Raw genomic sequence first — 18,633 nt, 5'->3', positions numbered from 1 at the left:
GCAGGAGTTTATCAGGCTATGGGTAAGGTGGAGGTGATGCTGTACAGGGAACAAAGTCCAGAGTTTTTGTTTCGAACCTGCACTGATTGGAGGAGGTTAAGCTGGGGGACAGGGATCTTCGTTCAGAAGACACAGTGGGTAGAATCCCAGTAGCAACATCCTGTCAATGGGTCAGCAACTCCACGGTCCAGATCCTCACTGCTGACAGCTGGTGTTATTTTGAGAATCACCCCGTTGTTTTGTATCAGATGTGACTTTTAATGTATCATTATGGGGCACAAATGTGGCTTAAAAACAAAGGGGTTTGTATATTGTTAGAAATACACATCTCCAAGAACTAGATGTTTTTATTTAAATTGGAAAGGCATCGAGTGATTTGGGAACTTTCTTGAAAACTGATCGGAATTTCTTTTTTTGAAAAATGTTAGAAGTTCACTTTGAACTGTGATCAAACTTGTTCCCCTTAAATGGTAACATCTGCAGAGACCCTATTTTTTTTGTCGTGTGTGTATATATATGTGTGTGTGCGCGTGCCTGAGTGTTGGAATTTTAAAGCGGTACGGTTACATTTCCAGATTACAAACTGTATGTGAACCAATTTTTGCAACTTTAAAAAAAAAATCTTTGTTTCATAATAAACCAATCATTCTGAGTTTATTGAAAGTAGCTGGGATAAAGATTATTTTATTCTGGGTCTAACAGCAACAAAAGTAAATAATTGACCATTTTGTTGAGTGAATGAAACACTTCTAGTCATGGTGCGACCTGTGACTTCCCCAAAAAAGTTAAAACAGCTTCACACAAATTACAACTTTCACACTGCAAGGTGCTGGAAGCAGGAGGAGGCGATTGCCCTCTTATTCTGCATTGGCAGTAATCGTGAAGGGTAGAATATTGGCCAGGACAGTTCGGTGCATTAGCCCAGGGCATATTTGATGTCCAATTGAGGATTCAATTGAATTAATAAAGTCTCACTCATTGCTCCCGTGAAGCTAGCATCGAGTCTCGTAAAACCATCTGCTTCACTAATGTCCTTTCAGGAAAGGAACCTGCCGTCCTCATGTAGTCCGACCTACACGTGACTCCAGATCCACAGCAATGTGGTTGACTCTTAACTGCCCCTCGGAAATGGCCCAATAAACCAGTCAGTGTAAGGGCAATTAAGGAAGGGCAACGCATTTTGGCTTTGGCAGAATCCCACCAAATAATTTTTTTAAATTGGCAAATGCATTAATAACTGAGGATTGCAACTGGCGAGTATTGAAAATCACAGTGAAAGCTGACATATGATCCAAACCCATTAAAGACAGAGGAAGAAATGCTTCCAGGTAAAATTAGACCTGGATTAACAGAAGTGGCTCGCTCACTGCACCTGGGGTGGATCACACTTACTGAACACAATTGTAAGGGGCAAGAGTTGCACTGGTCAATCCAAGGCAGCCATACCCTCTTCACTCACCGTTAGGATGCAGCTTGTGTGTGTGAGTTACCCAGTTCCCGGCCACCTTGTACGGAACCTGAGAGTTAACTGTGCATCCAGATCCTAACTGCCCTCTGTTGCCACGTCCAAACGCATAGATTACGCCAGAAGAAGGCACAAAGGCGATGGTGTGCTGTCTGAAATAAGGAAGGACACGTTATTGCGGCTGCGCATTTCATTCGCAAAATACTACGTTGCAATTGACATCGGAACGAATGAAGTGAAGACAATGGCCCAGATCTTCACCAAGACAGAATACCTCTGAGCTCAGCATGTTCCATTTTCACAAGGGCGGGAGAGGAGTTGGGCCAAGGTTCACGAATAGGGTTGGGGAAAGAGGCAATTCAAAAATTTTCTGAAATCGGAGATTAGCACAGCCAACAATGCAGGATGATGCCTCTCTCCTGTAGCGACCTTCACTTGCGTTGCATGTCACTAAAGGTTACCAGTTGGCGTGTAGCTGGTTATGTGACAAAATCCCAAGCAGGATTTCTTTTTTTTTTTTTAATTTAGGGAACTCAATTATTCTTTTTCCCAATTAAGGGGCAATTTAGCATGGCCAATCCACCTACCCCGTGGGGGTGAGACCCATGCAGAAACGGGGAGAATGTGTAACTCCACACGGACAGTGACCCGGGGCCGGGATCGAACCCTGGTCCTCAGTGCCATGAGGCAGCAGTGCTAACCACTGCGCCAGCCAGAGCAGGATTTCTGACTTGACAGGAACGACCTTGGCCTGCCAGAGACGGAACATACAAATAGGGATCCACAAAACAGATCTCTGCATGACAGAACAACTGGCAGTGCGGTGAATCTGGTTTCGCCCAAAAGGCAGCTGGAGGGGAGGACCCCACTGTGGGTGTAGACCATCTCAAGTGGTAGATGGCAAGCACGTGGTACCAGTCACCAGGGTTGGGGGGGGATGTTGAAGACTGCATGGTCAGGGCTCAAATGTTAGAATGGAATTTTCTTGAGCAGGAGATTGTGTAGCTGTGCAGTGTAGGGAGAAGATAGTGATGGGTTGAAATAGTCTGGGATATTGGGGCAGGTTTGTTAGAGCAGATGTTTTTCTCATTCCGATATTGGAGGTGAGTGATGAGTGGAAAAACAACAGATAAAATATTGAGCATCCAAGTAATGTAAAATTAAGCCTAGCCAGTGGTTAGCACTGCTACCTCACGGCACCAAGGTCTCAGGTTCAATCCCGGTTCTCGGTCACTGCCCGTGTGGAGTTTGCACATTCTCCCCGTGTTTGCATGGGTTGCACCCCCACAACCCAAAGATGTGCAGAGTAGCTGCATTGGCCAAGCTAAATTGCCCCTTAATTGGAAAAAATAAATTGGATACACTAAATATATATATTTTTTTAAATTAAGCTTAGCCATACATGATGCTAACGATGCATGGATGTCACTTAGGAAGCACAGCTACAGAAGTAGGCCATTCAGCCCCTTGATCCTGTTCCAACATTCAATGAAATGTAGGCTGACCAACACTTCAACTCCACTTACTCACCTTGGTTCCATATCCCCTTACCTCACAAGAATCTATCGATTTCAATCTTGAGAATTCACTCTCTGACCGGACAGTGCTTCCCAATTTCCCTCCTAAATGGCCTGGCATTTATTTTAAGATTAGGCCACCTTGTTCCGAATTCTCTGGTAGATTCTCTGGTCTCGGCCCTCTCCAATCCTTTGAACGCTTTAACCATCTCAATTCGATCATCCGTGAACCTCCTGAACTCCAGCTAATGCAAACCGAATTTACGCGGCCTGTCCCCATCATTTAACCCTTTCGGCCCTGTCCGTTGTGGATCATCACCCGCGGGAAATCAGAAGAACGTAAAAATGAACAGGGACATGTCAGGATGGTACCCAGTCCCACTTCCCACTCTGTGGAAAATTGACACCAGTAGCCAGGTTATCCAGCAAACAGCAGAAAAAGGTTGGGGTCAGAAATTAAGGAAGACTTGTATAATGGGCAACCTGAACAGTGATCTTCTACTTCAAAATACAAGTGTGACTGAAGGCCAGGCGATGGCACTAGACTGGTACTAAAGAGCTCTGGCCTAAAACTGTCCAGCATCATTGTCTGAGTGTGTGCACATTCCAATACACATATTAAAATCATTACAAATCTGGTGTTCCTCATTTGCCTTTTAACTGAAGATTTTACTCAATTTCATTTATTTCTCCCTCACCCTCACGATAAAGTGTCCTCCCAATTTTGAGATTACGAATCAGTAAAAATGTTACCCACTTTTTTTTAATAAATCAATGGGCAGCACGGTAGCATTGTGGATAGCACAATCGCTTCACAGCTCCAGGGTCCCAGGTTCGATTCCCGCTTGGGTCACTGTCTGTGCGGAGTCTGCACATCCTCCCCGTGTGTGCGTGGGTTTCCTCCGGGTGCTCCGGTTTCCTCCCACAGTCCAAAGATGTGCAGGTTAGGTGGATTGGCCATGATAAATTACCCTTAGTGTCCAAAATTGCCCTTAGTGTTGGGTGGGGTTACTGGGTTATGGTCGAGGTGTTGACCTTGGGTAGGGTGCTCTTTCCAAGAGCCGGTGCAGACTCGATGGGCCGAATGGCCTCCTTCTGCTCTGTTAGACTCAAAAGAACTTCCGATTTAGGGTACTGTGAATGATGTGGTTGGCTTGGAAAAGGTTCATCGTAACAATTCCCCTGCTTTAAGAATCTTGTTACTCAGAAAGTCTTGACGCGCTGGGTCTTTTTCCTTTGATGGAATACAGGCCAGGTGTCCCAGTAGAAGTTATATAAATTAACGAAAGGGCTTGACCTTCCCTACCGAGCTGTAGAGGTTAGTTCCACAGAAAATCTCAGAAGCGAAAAGGATAAGATTTACGTTACACAAGGGCATTAGGGGGTGGCAGAACCAAGGTAGGAAGTTTGGAGTTTAGGTACAGAGCAAGCCATCATCTCAGGCAATGAGGAAACATGCTCCAGAGGTCGAGTGACCTACTCCTGTTCCTTTGTTTCTATAGTTGTCTACCCAATGACAGAATATTGGAGAGGACCCAGGGTCACACGTTTAAACTGTGCAAGAGTAGTTAAGGAATTGCTTAGATGGCAGGTGTTTCTCCATTTTTCTTAAGACAATGAATCTTGGAATACGTTGCCAGCTGGTGTACTAAACGCTGAATTTCCTGCAAGCTTCAAATTGGGAACTGGTTCTTCAGCGCACTCTATAAAAGGTGAATAATTTTCCAGTTAACATAAGAACTGTTAATTAATGGTCCAAACTGGCTTGGATTGCCCCAGGAGGTCAGAGAATGTTTAGATGGAAAAGGCGCTGGTCAGGCTCCATTTGGAGTATTGTGAGCAGTTTTGGGCCCCATATCCAAGGAAGGATGCACTGGCCTTGGAAAGGGTCCAGAGGAGGTTCACAAGAATGATCCCTGGAATGAAGAACTTGTCGTATGCGGAACGGTTGAGGACTCTGGGTCTGCACTCGTTGGAGTTCAGAAGGATGAGAGGGGATCTTATTGAAACTTACAGGATACTGCGAGGCCTGGATAGAGTGGGCGTGGAGAGGATGTTTCCACTGAACCAGAGGTCACAATCACAGAATAAAGGAACGATCCTTTAAAACAGAGATGAGGAGGAATTTCTCCAGCCAGAAGAATTTCTTCAGCCACAGGTGAATCTGTGGAACTCTTTGCCACAGAAGGCTGTGGAGGCCAATTCACTGAGTGTCTTTAAGACAGAGATAGATCAGTTCTTGATTAATAAGGGGATCAAGGGTTATGAGGAGAAGGCAGGAGAATGGGGAATGAGAAAATATCAGCCACGATTGAATGGGGGAGCAGACTCGATGGGCCGAGTGGCCTAATTCTGCTCCTATGTCTTATGTTTTCTGCTTTGCTCCTGCTTTCCTGCCTCTTTAGAGGCTGCAGGGGTGGTATCACAGAAAATATCAAGTCATCATGCCCCAGATGTGAAGAAAGTTGATAGATAGAACTGGTGAACTCTATCCAGTCTCAACCTCGTCGCTCATGTTTGCAGTGAAATAATCAAGAGGCTCTCCCCCCGCCCCCCTTGTGCTCAAGTCCCTTCATGGCCTCTACCCCCTCCCTCTCTATATCCGTCACCTTCTGCAAACCTGCACTCTACGATCCTACCACACCAGCCTCGTCTAAATTGCCCACTTCCTTCACTTCATCATTGGGGATCATACCCTCTGCTGCCAATGCTCTAAAGACTTGAATTCTCCCTGTCCCTCACCTCCTTCAAGGCCCTCCTCAAAACCTACCTCGTTTTCAAAGCTTCGAGTCACCCCATCAGTATCTCCTGGCTTGGGACCATTTGGACCAATGAAGCACCATAAAGACATTTTTGAAAATTTAATTAAAAGGTGTTGTGAAAATGCAGCTTCTTGTTTTTGTTCATTCTCTAGATGGAAGCATCATTATCATGGTTGGCATTTATTGCCCTGAGCAGGTGATGACAGGGTTCGATATAACTGACTGGCTGGCTGGGCCACTTCAAAAGGGAGTTCAGCAAGTCAACCATCACATTTAACAAGATCGTCAGAAAAGGAATATGAAACTGAACAAGAAAATAATCCACAAACAGGCATAGTCAGGAGAAAGTGTAGGGGAGTACAAATTATCGGACAGCAGGAAAACTGGCACCAACACTAGGAATGGCAAGGGAGGTGTCTGGCGTTGGACACCCAGTTATTTCATGTTTACTTTTTGACGGGAAGGGTGCAGAGAAGACTCTATACTAATTTGCTTTCCATTCCTAGCCAATGAGCAAATGATCCAACCCAAAATATGACTTTTTCCCCATGAGGAACATGGAGAGGTGACGACAGAGCGGGTCATGAGACACAGCAATCGGTAAAGATTGGGCATCTTGTGTAGTTACAACAAAACAGAAATTCACAGAATTTGTAACACAGCTAGCCTGTGTAATGCTATTAGCATTCAACGGTACAAAGGACCTTTCCAGTAAGGATAAGTAAACTACATTAAAACTTGCGCTAGCATATAGCCCAAGCTGATTTTCCACCACACACACTCACCTGCCGCAGCTTATCTGAGACACTTCGCTTCCCATCAACTCTTGGACTCTGCGGGGATTTATTTCGTTGTTTATGAAGTTATGGCCCAGCTGTCCACAAAGACCAGCTCCGAAAGTAAAAACACCTCCACTCTAAGTAAAGGTTCCACAAAGTACAGCGGAAATTAAACATTTCTAAAATTAATGCTATGATATACACTTATAATTAAACCCATAAAACTGACCAGCACACACAAAGATTACACATACTCATACAGAACTCCATTACAACACACTACAATTAAATTGCAATATTTAAAAGCTGATCTCCCATGATCTCAGACATGTGGGACTAGAAATTGGTGAACACTGGGCTTAATTTTCAGGTAGAAGCACAAAGCACATCAATTTGTGGTGGCAAGGCCTGTGCATAATTCTGGGGCTTATTTTTTTTTTTTTTTTTTTTAAAAAGGTTGCCTCGTGTACGTACTTAAGACAGGCATTAGGCGTTCTTCAACGTGCAAACAAGAGGCCCACGAGCATGGAAGGCATGTTGTTGATGAGCAAGGTGGGTGCGAGGCCTACCTCGCTCAAGACTCCTGAGCCATGCTGCACGCAGCCAGGGGAGCTGACACTGAGGGCTGAGTGATATTGAGGGTGGTTGGGGTGTTGGGGGTGGGAGGGTGGTGTACCCCACCGCCCCCACCAAGAAACTCACCTGCTGGGGGAACGTAAAATTCAGTACTAAGTACACAGGTGAGGCCTAAGATCAAAGTTCCATTGGATGGCTGGGTCCAACTAAACAAAACCAGGTCTAAATTCACGATGTGGAATCTAGAGAAGTGTATTCTTAGAGAAGCAGAGTTAGAGGCTTGTGATTAGACAAGGGCAATGCGGATATAATTCCAGGCGGGGCAGCCCCCCCCCCCCCCCCCCCCCCCAACACCCACCAAATCACTGTTTGGTGATGGAAGCAAAGGTAAAGCTGACTATATACGCAAATTCAGAACTGCATATGGCTCTTATACTGGAACAGATGCAACTTCCAATGGAGATCAACATTTGACACAAAATTGAAGTTTCTCACACAGTTAATTAAGTCCCAATTTAAATACAACTGAAATCAATACAACAAGCAAAAGAAACACAAGCATTTATTAATTACTGTGTAAGCCTCAGCTGGAGCAGTGTGTTCAGTCCTGGGTACCACTCTTCGGGAAGGATACCCTAGGCCATGAAGAGGGTGCAGAGACAATTTACTGGAATGGTACCAGGGTGGACAGCCTGGTGGCACAGTGGTTAGCACTGCTGCCTCACAGCACTAGAGACCTGGGTTCAATACCTGCCTTGGGTGACTGGCTGTGTAGAGTTTGCAGTTCCTCCCCTGTCTGTGTGGGTTTCCTCAGGGTGCTCCGGCATCCTCCCACAGGGCAAAGATTAGGCTAGGTGCATTGGCCATGCTAAATTGTCCCTTAGTGTCCAACGTTGTGCAGGTTAGGTGGGGTTACGAGGTCACAGGGATAGGGTGGGGGGAATGGGCCTAGGTAGGGTGCTCTTTCAGAGGGTCGATGCAGACTCGATGGGCTGAATGGCCTCCTTTTGCACTGTAGGAATTCTATGAATGAGGGACTTCAGTTATGTGGGGAGGTGACAGAGTTGGGATTTTTGTCCTCGTTAAGAGCAGAGATGGAGTTAGGGGGAGGTTGATAGTGGAGTTCACAAATATAAAAGATTTTGATAAGAGGAAGTTAGGGAAAAGCGGTTTCCACTGACAGAAAGATCTGTAACAATACAATTTATGAGAACTGGCAAAAGATCAGGAGCAAATTTGGAAAATTTACCCATGCAGAAAATTGTTCCAATCAGTAATGTACTGTCCCCGAAGCCGGCAGACGAAGATTCAACGAGGGAACTGGATAAATATTTGGAAAGGTAACATTTTCAGGGGAAAGGGCAGGAACATAGAACATCCAGTGCATAAGGAGGCCATTCGGCCCATCGAGTCTGCACCGACCCACTTAAGCCCTCACTTCCACCCTATCCCTGTCACCCAATAACCCCTCCTAACCTTTTTGGTCACGAAGAGCAATTTATCACGGCCAGTCCACCTAACCTGCACGTCTTTGGACTGTGGGAGGAAACCCACGCAGATACGGGGAGAACGTGCAGACTCTGCACAGACAGTGACCCAGCGGGGAATCGAACCTGGGACCCTGGCGCTGTGAAGCCACATTGCTATCCACTTGTGCTACCGTGCTGCCCTGAGAGTGGGACTAATTGGATAGCTCTGTAAAGAGCACAGACATAATGGGCTGAATGGTCTTCTTCAGTGCTATATGGTTTTATGAACTCCATGTGCAAGGCAGCAAAACCAAGGATGTCGGAGTCCAATCCGATCCAGTGGGAAGGATTGAAGTATTGAGGCAACCCTCTGTGCTGGGCTAATTAGGCTCTGAAATTACAGTGGGTCCACAGAAGGTAGTTCCCTCTACTGCATTGCTACCTTCACAACTTGCATTTACATAGCCCCTCTAATGCAGGGAGAAAACATCACAAGTGGTTCACGGAAACATAATGAAAAGTAGATTTATATTAACTTATTTCAAGGGAATAACTATGATGCCAAGGCATTGGTCCATCCATTTGGATTACAGTGAGAGTTCAGTACTATAGCAACAAGCAATGGAATGGGCTTCATAACTATATGCAAGTTACATTTTTGTCTTCCGTGTTTCATTCCTCTACCTCCCCACCACCATATGCATTGATATTTACATTCAAATTCATAGAATTTACAGTGCAGAAGAAGGCCATTCGGCCCATCGAGTCTGCCCCGGCTCTTGTAAAGAGCACCCTACCCAAGGTTAACACCTTCACCCTATCCCCATAACCCAGTAACCCCACCCAACACTAAGGGCAATTTTGGACACGAAGGGCAATTTATCACGGCCAATCCACCTAACCTGCACATCTTTGGACTGTGGGAGGAAACCGGGAGGAAAACTGTGGGGAGCACCCGGAGGAAACCCACGCACACACGAGGAGGATGTACAGACTCCGCACAGACAGTGACCCAAGCCGGAATCGAATCTGGGACCCTGGAGCTGTGAAGCGATTGTGCTATCCACAATGCTACCGTGCTGCCCCAAATAATGGGATTATGCATTTTGTTTTTAAGCACAAAACACAACTTTGATGTCTTCAGCAGATTTAATTAGACAGTGAAGCACCTTCATTGGATTTTGACAAGGGGGCTGCAGAATGTGTGCATGTATACTTCAACAAGCAGCTGCCAAACCTGGAAACTCTATTGTGCAGAAAGCCAATAGCAGCGGCTGCATAGGAACAGCACCACGTGCACTTTCGCTCACCATCCTGGACCGGAACTACACTGCCGTTCCTTCATTATCGCGGGGCCAAGGTTTTAAAATTCCCTCCCTCTAACAGGACCGTCAGAATACCTACAGGGACTGCAGTGTCACAGCGTCTTATTTCAAAAGTAGACCATTCAGCCCATGGAGCCCATACTAGTTCTCTGCACGACATTCCATTCAGTCCCATTCCCTGCTCAACCCCCATAGCCCAGCATGTTTACTTCCCTTAAGTGCCCAGTCAATTTACAAGTGGCTCACCACGACTTTCTAAAGGGTAGTTCGGGATGGGAAAATAATGCTGGCTTAGCCAGAGACGCCCATGAATGAAAGAAAGGTCTCATTACCTTGGTTAGAGCGGCTGTGTGCTCCTCACCACAACTGATGTAGACAATTTTCTGTCTCCTCAGGAACTTCACATGATTGGGGACATCTCGATCTGAAAAAACAGATACAATTGCCCGTCATGCGTCTCAGAACCATCAAGCCTGCGCCCATTAAGCCTGCACCTTCAAAAAAATTACTCTAATCTACACTAATCTCATTCTCCAGCACTTGGCCCATAGCCTTGAATGTTATCACCTTTCAAATGCTCATCCAAAGACTTTATAAAGATTGTGAGGTTTCCTGCGTCAACTACCTTCCCAGGCAGCGCATTCCAGATTCCCGCCACCCTCTAAGGGAAAATATTTTTCCTCAAATCCCCTCTTAACCTCTTGCCTTTCAGCTTAAAACTACGCTCCCTTATTATTGACCCATCAACTAAGGGGAACAACTGCTTTCTATCCACCCTGTCCATGCCCTTTCAGAATCCAATACACCTCAATCAGGTCCCCTCTCGGCCTTCTCTGCTCCAAATAAATGCAATGAGTTGGAAATGTAATGAGAAATTTGAAACCCATCACCATCCGGGGGCACAGTAGTATCATGGTTATGTTACTGGACGAGTACTTTAGATAACCAGAGTTCAAATCTCACCTTGGCAATATATCTGAAGGCTGCCATCAGTAAGTTCCTATTTCAGACCATGAAAAATGTTGTAAAAACCCAAGCAATTCATTTGGGGAAAACCCGTCATCCTTACCCACTCTGGCCTGCCGCCAGGTCCAAACCAATGCAAATGCCCTGTGAAGTGTCTACTCTGTCTATACCACTCAAAAATGGTGGCTCACCGGTGTCTCAGGGCAATTAGGGATGGACAATAAATGTCGGCTTTGCCAGTGACGCCCTCATCCTGAGAATTAGTGAAATACGAATGTAGTGCAATGTTGGCATTTTAGTTCCACATTTGAAAATGAAATGAAAATCGCTTATTGTCACGAGTAGGCTTCAATAAAGTTACTGTGAAAAGCCCCTAGTCGCCACATTCCGGCGCCTGTTCGGGGAGGCTGGTACGGGAATTGAACTGTGCTGCTGGCCTGCCTTGGTCTGCTTTAAAAGCCAGAGATTTAGCCCAGTGTGCTAAACCAGCTACAGCAGTTGTGCGCATTCTTTTGACATTTCCTCACTTTACATTATTTGATAGCCAGTCTGGGCCTGATACACACACTTTGATGCTAATAAGCACATCGGTATTTAATTAACTTGGAGAGCATTGGCAGCGCCTTCTAAACCCTCAACCTCTACCATCTGGAAGAACAAGGACTACAGACCCGTGGGAACACCGCCGTGTTCCTGTCCAGGTCATTTACCATCCTGAATTGGATCTATATTGCCGTTTCTTCACGGTCACTGGGCCAAAACGCTGCAGCTCTCTTCCTAACAGCACTGGATGTGCCTGCACCACATAGACTGCACTGGTTCAAGGTGGTATCTCACCACCACCTTCCCACGGACAACTAGGGACGGGCAACAAATGTTTGCCTTGTCAGCAGTGAACAGTGAATTCTCCCTCCGTGCATCCGAACAGGCGCCGGAATGTGGCGTCTGGGGGCTTTTCACAGTAACTTCATTGTCGTGTAAGCCTACTTGTGACAATAAAGATTATATTAAAAATAAGTTCAGTCGCTTCACTTTGGTTCAGCTGTAAGTTAATATTTGACTCTGGGTTCTCAAATGCAAAGGGATTTTTTACCCATCTCTTCTCTGGTTGGTAAAGTTCTCGCTGCATCCTTAAAAAAAGATGGAGAGGCTTTTCCTCTATCTCGCCATGCATAGTCTTCAAATGCCTTCAAAGTTTTAAACTTTCAATTGTCAGCATTTCCCTGCATATAGCACACATGGGTTTTGCATTGGCACAATTAACAAAGCCATACCTCAAGAAATCATCTTTATGCTGCTTTGTTCCCCATTTCAGTTTTTTCTTAGTAGGTTGTTCCCCAGAGGCTCTGGATACAGCTCACACTAGTACTGCTTTGTCCTGCCATGGATTCTCCTGAGCAGCTCACATTAGCACTACTTTGTCCTACCTTAGGCTCTCCTGAGCAGGTTTCTCCAGCAAATTCAGTTGCAAGATCCTGGCCTGTTTGTGTCCCTCTCTTCCTTATAACAAAACAATCCATCTTCAGTTCTTCACAGTCCTGCTGCCTTGCTTGCTCACAGCGAGTAAATGGAGGAATCTCTTCTCTGTGATTTTGCGTCAAAAGCACGGATGCACAGGGTGAGTGAGGTCAGTGTATGTGCCGGGCACGTGACCTGCTCTCTACCGCCGCTTCTGGCAGTTAAACTGCATCGTTAGTACTTAAAAGTTGGCTGCAGCCATTGAGTGCTTCTTCCTTGATCGGGAACACCGCAACCAATTGCTCCGCAACCCTCCCAATGCCCGCACGTTTTAAAAACCCTGGTGTAATTGGTTACCCACCTCTGCTGCGGTGACCCAGCTTCCAGCCAGATCACTCACAGGAGGGAACGTGTCTCAATTTACACCTCTGGTCCCAGTCCTGCCTCCTAACCTGCCAGAAAAATACAGCCCAGATAACCAATTCAGGCTAATGGGTCAGCTAGTCTTTTCCTGGCCATTATTTTTGCACAAACACTAGATGGTCTGTCTCAAAGTATATGGCTCCTCAAAGTCTGCTCTGAAATCGCACGCAATCGTTCACACAAAATTCATAATTCTCTGCTAATTGCGTACCTTTATCGTCACTAAGTCCCAGCTGACCACAGTTGTTCCTCCCCCAGCCGAACACGGCGCCCGACAGCGAGAGGGTGAAGCTATGCATCCCTCCCGTAGCAATCTGAGCCAGCGGAATGCCAGTCAGAGACTTCACGCACTGCGGGCTGGTCTGAGAGGAATATCCTTTCCCAAGACCCAACTGACCATGAGCATTCTGTCCCCAGGCAAAGAGACGACCATCTAGGGAGAAGAAAAAACAAGATTAAAAAAACACCAGTGTAGGACATCTATTAACGAACGTTAGCGAAAGATAACATTAGGCCTTCTGACAACTGACCCGTAGACCACTGCTCCATGAACTGCTGGAGTGACGGTCATTAACCTTCATAAATGGCATCACTTCATTTTAACATGTTCAGTGCGTGTAAATTATATGCAACAACATAAATACCTAGAGGAGGCAGTTCCTGACACTAATTTCCTGCAATCCAAATCAAAAACGGTCAACATTAAAGCAACTTTGCAACAGGCAGCATAGTGGCACAGTGGTTAGCACTGCTGCCTCACCCGCCGAGGTCCCAGGCTCGATCCCGGCCCTGGGTCATTGTCCGTGTGGAGTTTGCACATTCTCCCCGTGTCTGTGTGGGTTTTGCCCCAGCAACCCAAAGATGTGCAGGGTAGGTGGATTGGCCGCACTAAATTGCCCCTTAAATTGGAAAAAAATGAATTGGGTACTCTAAATTTATATTAAAAAAAACTTTGCAATCAGGATCAAGGAAAACCCAAAAGCTTGCTATAGGTATGTCAGGAATAAAAGAATGACTAGGGTAAGAGTAGGGCCAGTCAAGGACAGTGGTGGGAAGTTGTGTGTGGAGGCTGAGGAGATAAGCGAGATACTAAATGAATACTTTTTGTCAGTATTCACTCAGGAAAAAGATAATATTGTGGAGGAGAATGCTGAGACCCAGGCTATTAGAATAGATGGCATTGAGGTGAGTAGGGAAGAAGTGTTGGCAATTCTGGACAAGGTGAAAATAGATAAGTCCCCGGGGCCTGATGGGATTTATCCTAGGATTCTCTGGGAAGCCAGGGAAGAGATTGCTGAGCCTTTGGCTTTGATTTTTAGGTCATCATTGGCTACAGGAATAGTGCCAGAGGACTGGAGGATAGCAAATGTGGTCCCTTTGTTCAAGAAGGGGAGTAGAGATAACCCCGGTAACTATAGGCCGGTGAGCCTAACATCTGTGGTGGGTAAAGTCTTGGAGAGGATTATAAAAGATACGATTTATAATCATCTAGATAGGAATAATATGATTAGGGATAGTCAGCATGGTTTTGTGAAGGGTAGGTCATGCCTCACAAACCTTATCGAGTTCTTTGAGAAGGTGACTGAACAGGTGGACGAGGGTAAAGCATTTGATGTGGTGTATATGGATTTCAGTAAAGCGTTTGATAAGGTTCCCCACGGTCGGCTATTGCAGAAAATACGGAGGCTGGGGATTGAGGGTGATTTAGAGATGTGGATCAGAAATTGGCTAGTTGAAAGAAGACAGAGTGGTGGTTGATGGGAAATGTTCAGAATGGAGTTCAGTTACGAGTGGCGTACCACAAGGATCTGTTCTGGGGCCATTGCTGTTTGTCATTTTTATAAATGACCTAGAGGAGGGAGCAGAAGGATGGGTGAGTAAATTTGCAGACGACACTAAAGTCGGTGGAGTTGTAGACAGTGCGGAAGGATGTTGCAGGTTACAGAGGGACATAGATAAGCTGCAGAGCTGGGCTGAGAGGTGGCAAATGGAGTTTAATGTGGAGAAGTGTGAGGTGATTCACTTTGGAAAGAATAACAGGAATGCGGAATATTTGGCTAATGGTAAAATTCTTGGTAGTGTGGATGAGCAGAGGGATCTCGGTGTCCATGTACATAGATCCCTGAAAGTTGCCACCCAGGTTGATAGGGTTGTGAAAAAGGCCTATGGTGTGATGGCCTTTATTGGTAGAGGGATTGAGTTCCGGAGCCATGAGGTCATGTTGCAGTTGTACAAAACTCTAGTACGGCCGCATTTGGAGTATTGCGTACAGTTCTGGTCGCCTCATTATAGGAAGGACGTGGAAGCTTTGGAACGGGTGCAGAGGAGATTTACCAGGATGTTGCCTGGTACGGAGGGAAAATCTTATGAGGAAAGGCTGATGGACTTGAGGTTGTTTTCGTTAGAGAGAAGAAGGTTAAGAGGTGACTTAATAGAGGCATACAAAATGATCAGAGGGTTAGATAGGGTGGACAGCGAGAGCCTTCTCCGCGGATGGAGGTGGCTAGCACGAGGGGACATAGCCTTAAATTGAGGGGTAATAGATATAGGACAGAGGTCAGAGGTGGGTTTTTTACGCAAAGAGTGGTGAGGCCGTGGAATGCCCTACCTGCAACAGTAGTGAACTCGCCAACATTGAGGGCATTTAAAAGTTTATTGGATAAGCATATGGATGATAATGGCATAGTGTAGGTTAGATGGCCTTTAGTTTTTTTTCCATGTCGGTGCAACATTGAGGGCCGAAGGGCCTGTACTGCGCTGTATCGTTCTATGTTCTATGTTCTATGTGCAACCACATTAATTTTTTCGCCATGAGGTTGGTGGGGGTTCTAGAACTCACTGTCTGAAGGGGCAGAGGAGGCAGAACTCTTCACTGCATTTAAATAAAACACTTAGATACACACAGATACACACAGATACACACAGATACACACCCACCACCCACACCCACCACCCACACCCACCACCCACACCCACCACCCACACCCACCACCCACACCCACCACCCACACCCACCACCCACACCCACCCACCACACCCACCCACCACACCCACCCACCACACCCACCCACCACACCCACCACACCCACCCACCACACCCACCCACCACACCCACCCACCACACCCACCCACCACACCCACCCACCACACCCACCCACCACACCCACCCACCACACACACCCACCACACACACCCACCACACACACCCACCACACACACCCACCACACACACCCACCACACACACCCACCACACACACAAGATGTCGTAATCTACAGGACTCTGGACCAAGAGCTGAAAAGTGGGATTAAACTTGATGGTTATTTTTCAGCTAGCATCAGAAATGATGGGTTGAACTGCCTCCTACTGTACTGTAACCTTTTCCAGGAATTGATTCCCAACATCACTGGTACCACTGTCATTCACAATTCGTACAGAATTCTAAACATAGCTGTTGAATTATGCTGCGTCAATATGAGCACAGAGATCACATGCTCATCAGGAAATGCCTCCATCTGCCATTCTACCAAAGGTAATAAACCCTCTGATTTTAAATGCCCCAACGCCTCAAACAAAACTGCAGGGAAAGGAACTTTCCTGAACGATTCATATTTGAATATTCACACACTGGTTGCATATCCATTGTTTAAAGACTGGGGAACAATAACTTTGTCTGCCATTTGAAAGTGCAACACACTATCGGAATGGAATGTTCTCCCCAGAATATTCACCTGAAACGATACTCGTCAGAGGAAGAGGTAACAATGGTGGGGAGTGGGTTCTCCGACACCCACTGAAACCAGTGTGTGATCAGTCATTCTCAACACTCGGGGGAATCTGCCTGTGAGGTATTCCCATCTGAACCGGCTGGCCCCGAGCAGCAGTGTGGAAGGTGCTGGTGGAGAGCAAACGGTGAAAGTGATACACACGGTAGGAGAGGGAAACTGCCTGCCCCACCCCTACGCTAAACCTTCATCGTGGTGTGAATCAGCAGAATGGCGGAGGAGGAGGAGCGGGAGGGGGATGGAACAATTTGGTGCAGACAGAATTGAAAACCAGACAGCTCAAGCCACACAGTCAGCCCGTGGCACTGTGGTGCACGCATCAGGCAGCTCACAGCTTGGTCCCCTTCTTTGGGCTAAAATTCAGTGATCTCCGGCAGGGTCACACTAGGAGCATGGCAAGAATTGGCAGTAGAGTTCATGCCCACTGCACAAAACGCTTCCTTTGCAGCACTTGAACAATTCTGTTTTAACAAAGTAATTCAGATCAAATGACCAATTTAAAGCTCAGCCCAGGTCCGATTTCCTAAACAATCACCTTGGCAGCAACACATAAGAGAGTAATTTTCACTGAATAATATTGTAAAGGTGGGGGTGGGGGGGCCATCTAAAACTCCTCCCTCATTAACTTAATGGCAAAAGGTGTTTCATGGTGTCCGCCCCGACATCACCCACTTACACACTCATCACAAGTCCAATATACCCAGAATGAGGGTATTAAGCTGTGACGCACGGGCCATGGAAATGTCAGAGGCTGTGATAGTTCAGCGTTTCGGTGAGGTTAGTGTGCTCCGACAACAATAAAGTACCTTTGGTGAGTGCCATGCAATGCCAACTTCCGCAGGTGACCTGTATGACCACGCACCCGCTCAGAGTCCGGATTAACCTGCAGCAGAAGAGCTTGGTTAGGGAAGAGTGAAAAGAATCATGTGTGCAAAGAGTATGCAACAAGAATACACAATGGGTATAACAATGCTCACCGCTACTAAGGAATAAATTGGACAGCAAATTCCAGAGTCAGCACATGCACAGTTAAACGCAGAAATAAGAAATCTGATTTTGCTCTGTTTGCTGCACCAGTTATCCGCCAAGAGATTCAGTGTTCAAACACTTGGCAAGCAAGGTGCTTCAGTACTTACCCATCATTTGCTCAATAACAGACCAATGGTTTGAATTAGGAAGCCACAACGAGATACAGGCACATGACTACGGAATATTACAATTACAATATAAAGCCCGGCCTGGGCAGATTCTGCGGCACACAGAACTATTTTTGAAGACTGTCAGCCGGGACCGTTTGGTACCTTGGTATCCGGATAGTTTCCTCAGTTGAGTCAATCCCCAGCTGGCCGTCTCTTCCTGCTCCCCATGAAAATACCTGACCTTGGTCATTGAGGGCCACAGTGTGAGCTTCTCCACAAGACGTATGAACAATTGTCTGGGCATCCAGTGCGGCAACTTGTTCTAATGAGAAATGAAAAGGGCAAGGGGAGCGTCAGACTAATGCTAGCAGGGGCAGTGTACCAAAAAAATGTGGAGTTCAAAAAAAGTAAATAAGCTTTAGGAGAAATTGGAAGTTATCTTCCTATCCATATAACTATATAGATAATGTCTCTGTACTGTTGCAATCCCAGTTGATGTTACTGCTGGACAGTCAGGTCTCAGAATGGTACCCTGGCTTAATACATCGTAACTTTCATTTTTTGTTTAGAGACATGGACGAACAGAATCACAGGGCTGCCAATTAACTTTTAACAAAAGATTAAAACATTTATTAAACATGAAACAATTGCCCAGAATCACAGGGTTGCCAATTAACTTTTAAAGAAAAGATTAAAACATTTATTAAACATTAAACAATTGCCCATAATATACTACACCACCACCCCCCCATCACCACTTTACCTATATACGCAGATTTGTAAGGATAACACAAGTTACAAAATACAAGTTATATTATGTTCTCAGTAAACACACAGTCCATGTACAACAGCCAGCCAACTGTGGTCAGACACACCACACTCTGAAACCAAGTGGCAGACATCACTCAATACAACTTGTGTGGATTTCTCATCAAATCCCCCCAGATGCTGATCACACGGTGGGCCAACT

The 18,633-nt window shown here is 46.0% G+C and overlaps 1 protein-coding gene across 2 annotated transcripts in view; it reads right to left on the bottom strand.

Annotated features, from left to right (window-relative positions):
* Window positions 1-18,633, bottom strand: part of LOC119963507 (probable E3 ubiquitin-protein ligase HERC3) — a 77,140-nt gene that overhangs the window by 40,130 nt on the left and 18,377 nt on the right. For both annotated transcript variants that reach the window (XM_038792727.1, XM_038792728.1), the window contains 6 exons: window positions 17,826-17,985; window positions 17,331-17,407; window positions 12,952-13,173; window positions 10,226-10,317; window positions 6,530-6,660; window positions 1,460-1,617 (listed from right to left, as the gene is read on the bottom strand). In XM_038792727.1, coding sequence (XP_038648655.1) covers window positions 1,460-1,617; window positions 6,530-6,660; window positions 10,226-10,317; window positions 12,952-13,173; window positions 17,331-17,407; window positions 17,826-17,985 — 840 coding nt within the window. The remainder of the gene's footprint in view (window positions 1-1,459; window positions 1,618-6,529; window positions 6,661-10,225; window positions 10,318-12,951; window positions 13,174-17,330; window positions 17,408-17,825; window positions 17,986-18,633) is intronic.

The sequence above is a fragment of the Scyliorhinus canicula genome, chromosome 3 (assembly GCF_902713615.1).
Source record: "Scyliorhinus canicula chromosome 3, sScyCan1.1, whole genome shotgun sequence".
Taxonomy (NCBI): Eukaryota; Metazoa; Chordata; class Chondrichthyes; order Carcharhiniformes; family Scyliorhinidae; genus Scyliorhinus; species Scyliorhinus canicula.
This window is presented reverse-complemented; position numbering and strand designations above follow the sequence as displayed.